Source organism: Montipora capricornis, chromosome 4 (genome assembly GCF_036669925.1).
Source record: "Montipora capricornis isolate CH-2021 chromosome 4, ASM3666992v2, whole genome shotgun sequence".
NCBI lineage: Eukaryota > Metazoa > Cnidaria > Anthozoa > Scleractinia > Acroporidae > Montipora > Montipora capricornis.
In genome coordinates, this window is record NC_090886.1 from 47,920,637 (window position 1) to 47,925,636 (window position 5,000).

Sequence of the window (5,000 nt, forward strand, 5' to 3'; positions counted from 1 at the left end):
AGCAAATAACTTCAAATTAAGTACTTTTTATCAAAAAAAAGATGAGCAACAATTCACTGTAAGACCTATATTCGATTTTTCTTACCAGGCTTGATTGGACGCCGCGTTGTGGGAACAGGAAATTGCGTAGGACGAATTGGTCTTGGCCGAGCAGGAAGTGGGAACACTCCTAAAGGCAAGACGAAACAAAAACTTCATTTACTCAAATGACATGTAAGTACCAAGAATGACTCAAAAAAGGACAATTACATGACAAGAATTAGGGTAGGTTGTTCCAGAATGAGCCTCTGCCCACCCCTGCTGGTAAATTCAGTTTGGACAATTTCTCCTTAAATAGCCTGCGTAGCAGCCGTTTCCTTTCCTTTTCCAAACGCTCGCGAAGGGGACGAAAACTGGGAGAAATTGCGAAAAATAAGGAGTAGGGGGAGGGGGTAAGGCGACGGAAGGAAACGCGTGCAATCAGACCCAGACATTTTACCGAACGCCCCCAAACAGACCGCATTCCCATGGGGCACCAACTGTCACATTAGAGCCAATGATTATTAACTTCTCCTTAAGTCCTACGAGTATTTTATGGATAGCGCTTTTTGCCAAAACTAGTTGGCAAAATTGTGAGGACATCCTGTCCATGGACTAAACTCTTTATGGCAGTTCCTTGCTCCGGTTTGAGATCAATCTGTTTACCGTTTTTCGAAAGATCTTTTAAAGCTTCCACGGACTCAGCCATATTTTTGATTTTGTTTGTTGTTTGGTATTCCGGATGTCGATTATGCACCAATGTCAAAATTTTCATTTCACTTTTTGATTGACGGGCTACTAACCAATCAAGTTGCGCTATTGCTCCCCGTTCGTGGGTGAACGGAGTTCGGTAAAATGTTTGGGATTGATTGCAGGCGATTCCTTTCCTCCCCACCCCCTCCCCCTTCTCGCTCACCCCGTCCCCACTTCTCCCTAATTTTTTGCTCACCCCAGGCGCTCGCCCGCTTTATAGCTCGCTTGTTCGATCTCCGCCTGGAAAAGGAAAGGAAACGGCTGCTGCGCAGGCTACTCCTTGAAGAGCCCTTGAAGTATGCAAATTCATCTCAAGTTATTGCCTTTGTATATGTTGCAAACACAATGTGGGAAACATTCAAGATCCCGTTAAGAGTTGTATTTGACGACATCCTTCAGACGAGACGAAGATAACGTAAAACGAACAAAGTTCCTTCCAAAAGTGTTTATGAACTTGTATAAATGTACGACACGGTGAACATATCTTACCTTTAAAGCACCTTCTCTTTCGTTTGATGATCTGCCTCACCGTCAAAGCTCTTCCATACACCTGCATACAAGATATTCTACCGCGGAAATATCGGCCACCTCCAGCTCCCATCATTGCCGCAACATTGGTACCCAAGACAATCCTCCTAAGCCGCTGGCGAGCGACAAGCCTTCCGTCAACAAAAATCATTGCTTCACCCGTTTTCTGCTGATAAGTGGCACCAAGGTACTGCCATTTCCGATACCTTATGACTCTTCGAGTTTTTAAAGGTCGGACTCTGACGTTTCGGGAGCCACGTGGCAAAAGTCGCAAGCACAAGCCACGCGAGCGACAGACAGAGAAATCAACGCCGTATCTAAAGATGGGTCCAACGCCATTTGGGTAAACCCAAGCTAGTAATGTGAATGAGTATTTAGTATCCAAGCGTCCGCGATTTGGGAAACGAATGTAACTGTTTCTTCGGCCGTAAAACTGGAATGAGGTGTCGGGTCGTCCATCCGGACCAGTGGCAAGTCTTACGTATCCTAAAATGCCTGGTGGTTTGCCAAAGAGACCAACATCTCTGCCTCGAGTTCTCCTTGTCAGAGGATAAATAGCCAAGGCACGCACTGGACCTGCGGAACAAAAGAGATAACTTGGAATATTCAAGTAAAGGAGCTCGGGACAAACCGCTAAAAGAACGCGATCTTCACCATTCTGTGCCAAAACAGCATAGTACTGAAGAATGGAAAAAAAAGTTTAAACTGGAAAAATAGCCTCATCACAAGTTGTTACTATACTGAATCAGTCACCTGTTACAGGCGGGCGAGTTGGCCGCACGGGAAGTCGAGTTGGTCCACCAGGTCGTTGAGTTGGCTTTATGGGTGGTACGAATTTATCTGCAAAAAAAAGGCATTTAAGAAACTTTCTCATTGAGATATTCAACATAAGTCGTTGTTGTAATCCGTACCCGAACAGCGGTAACAGCTAACTAAAAACAACAACAACAACAACGACAAAGAGAAACAAACAGGGAAATACTTGGGTTGCAATTTTTGCTGACGTCATCGACACCATATTTGCCAACAACAATCAATGTTATAATCGTCATCGATTAAACGTTAGGCAACATTTTACATACCTGACTTGCAGACCTTCCTCTTAACCAGCTTGATAATAGAGCCTAGATTCCTGAAAGCGGCTGTGTATACATGCCGTTGATCAGTAGCGATATATTGCAGTTCCCTCAGCCTGTACCGTCGTCCAATTCCGATTGTAAATGTTTCCACTCGTCTAAGGTTTATTAACGCTGAGGGACCGCGAACATCATCCCTGGAACCTCCAGTGGTCATCAAAATCAAGACCGGTTTCCTTGTGGTACGCTGTAAGATTTTCTTAAAGGAGTACCGCAAAGCAGCCCCACAGTACCGTGCACCGCACACCAACTTCATGTCCCTGATTACTCTGAAGATGTAAGCCTTGTTGGTGTTAAATCTAAGCATGAGTTTTGGGTACTGTGCAAATAACACCAAGCTTATTCGTACATTCTTGGTGGACACACCGAAATCCCCGATTAAGCGAATAAGGAAATTCTTTACTCTGCGGAAATTGGCTTTGGTGAATCGGTCGTTTTCGCTGCAAGCGTCTACAACGAAGACCAGGTCGATTTTGGGTTTGCAAACTGTGAGGAAAAATAAAAACATAAAAGACCACTTTATAAAAGTTGCTAACTTCGGCTTTTAAAATTTACGTCTGACTTATAGGAAATTGAAACTAAAGCTAATTACCGGCATGGAGCGACAAACAAAACTCACTCTTGTGATTTTCATCATCTCTTTCGTTTCTGGTTCAAAAATTTGGTTTGTTTGTCAGTTACAGTGACTATCGTACAAGAGGCTTGTGGATGGAAACTACGATAGTTAAGGTGTATTTTTACTATGTTGGGTGAATATTTTACTTTTAAGGATGAATAGTTTTCGGTTTTTGCTTTTCTTTAAACGATTCAAACTTTCAGTGGCTTGGGCTGGCAAGGGCTTAAAATAGTCCCCGCAAAATGGGTGCACGTCTCAGTTCGAGTTTTTATTCATATTCTTCTTTGTAAATAACCGTTAACACTAAGACGCTCTTACCTTTTCCACTTGGTCCTGGAGGTCCACCTTTAAGAAAAAAAGAAGAAAATTGCAATAAAGGAATAAATAAATAACAAAACAAGATGTGAGAATGTCATAGGATTACAACAAGGCAAAACCTGATTAATGAAGAGACAGTTTTGTGACACTCGTGACCGGTCAAAGTGACACAACTATTTCACGTTTCAGTCGCAGAAGAAAACAGGTGGTGCTTTTTAACGCCAAAATTTTATAACCATATGGTAAAAACGCACAAACGTACCAGACAACTTAAAGAAAGAATCTGCCTTAAAAGTGCATAAAAGAGCCTTTCAGTGAGAATCTGTTACAGTAAGAATCATGGGAACTAATACCACTTACCTCTAAAACATCGCTTTTTCCTCCGTGCAATTTGCTTAGGATTCAGTGCAACATCAAATACCATGACACAAGAGATTTGCCCACGGAAATACCGCCGGTCTCCTCTCTTAGCCCCTACCCTCACGGGATAGTTTGTGGCAAGTCGGAAGCGTCCGAGTCTTCTTTGCGCTACCACTTTGCTGTCAAGGTACAGCCTTGCATATCCAGAGATGTAATCATAAGTAGCAGCAATGTACTGCCATTTGTGAGGTTTCATCATAGAACTGGATAGTGCAGTCGTGGATGCCCGTCCTTGGCGACGAGTGAAACGCACAAACAGCTGGTTCCTTGAAACCATCCACAAATATAGTCCCCATCCGTTTGGTTTGTAGTGAAAGATAGGTCCCGCGCGTCCATCGTGTTTAACCCAAGCAAGGATCGAGATTGACGTTTTCGTGTCTAACTTTCCTCGATTTGGTAAATAAATATAGCTGTCCGGACGGCCAAAGAACTGGTAGGAGCCACCGGGTAACCTGTCAGGGCCTGGTGCCGAGCGAACGTAGCCTAGTATGCCTGGAGGGTTTCGGAACATACTGAGATCACGGCCTCGTGATAGATAATTCAGTGGATAAATTGCAGCAGCTCTGAAAGGTCCTACGAAGAAAACGGAGCAACACGGTATCAAGAAATGGTCTATTGTTCTTTTTCGAATTCCACAAAACAAAACCCTTTTGTTTTCTGTTTCCGGCATTAATATGTGCCGAGATTCTAGAATGATGAGAAAATTATCATCGGAAAATTTCTGGCGTGTTTCAATTAGCTGCATTTGGGGAGTGGAGTGTGGAAATTGTTGTTTCAGGGTTACCAAAGGGATAAATGTAAGCGGGACGGCTTGATCATGCGCTCTGTGCATTTTTGATTCAAGGCTGATATAAAGAGGCAAAAAACCGAAAGAAGCCAACGAAAGCAAGCCACAAAGCAAGCCACAAAGCAACTCTCGAAAAAGGTTCTGTCGCGTGCTCAGCTTTTTCGTTTGTTTTGCCATGCTGAGTCTCATCTTTGCTGAATACATTATAATGAAGCAAAATAAGTGGGCTAAGATTTTAAATGAGGGCAATCGTTCCAGTCAACTCTTTTAGAAAACTATAAGTTGTGTGTGCGGCCCTTGGCCAAAGGTGATAACATTTTGAGGTGTTCGCAAAACCAACGACGCGAAACTACTGGTAAAAAAATGCCCTAGCTAAGAGTATGCAGACATCCCCAGCGAAAAATAATGCAAGCGTACTCCCCTC

General features: G+C 43.3%; 1 protein-coding gene across 1 annotated transcript in view; it reads right to left on the reverse strand.

Annotated features, from left to right (window-relative positions):
- Nucleotides 1–5,000, reverse strand: part of LOC138046779 (uncharacterized) — a 169,248-nt gene that overhangs the window by 50,860 nt on the left and 113,388 nt on the right. Inside the window, exons 104-109 of the mRNA XM_068893362.1 lie at nucleotides 3,723–4,362; nucleotides 3,370–3,401; nucleotides 2,382–2,921; nucleotides 2,053–2,139; nucleotides 1,261–1,875; nucleotides 86–169 (exon numbers count right to left, since the gene is read on the reverse strand). Coding sequence (XP_068749463.1) covers nucleotides 86–169; nucleotides 1,261–1,875; nucleotides 2,053–2,139; nucleotides 2,382–2,921; nucleotides 3,370–3,401; nucleotides 3,723–4,362 — 1,998 coding nt within the window. The remainder of the gene's footprint in view (nucleotides 1–85; nucleotides 170–1,260; nucleotides 1,876–2,052; nucleotides 2,140–2,381; nucleotides 2,922–3,369; nucleotides 3,402–3,722; nucleotides 4,363–5,000) is intronic.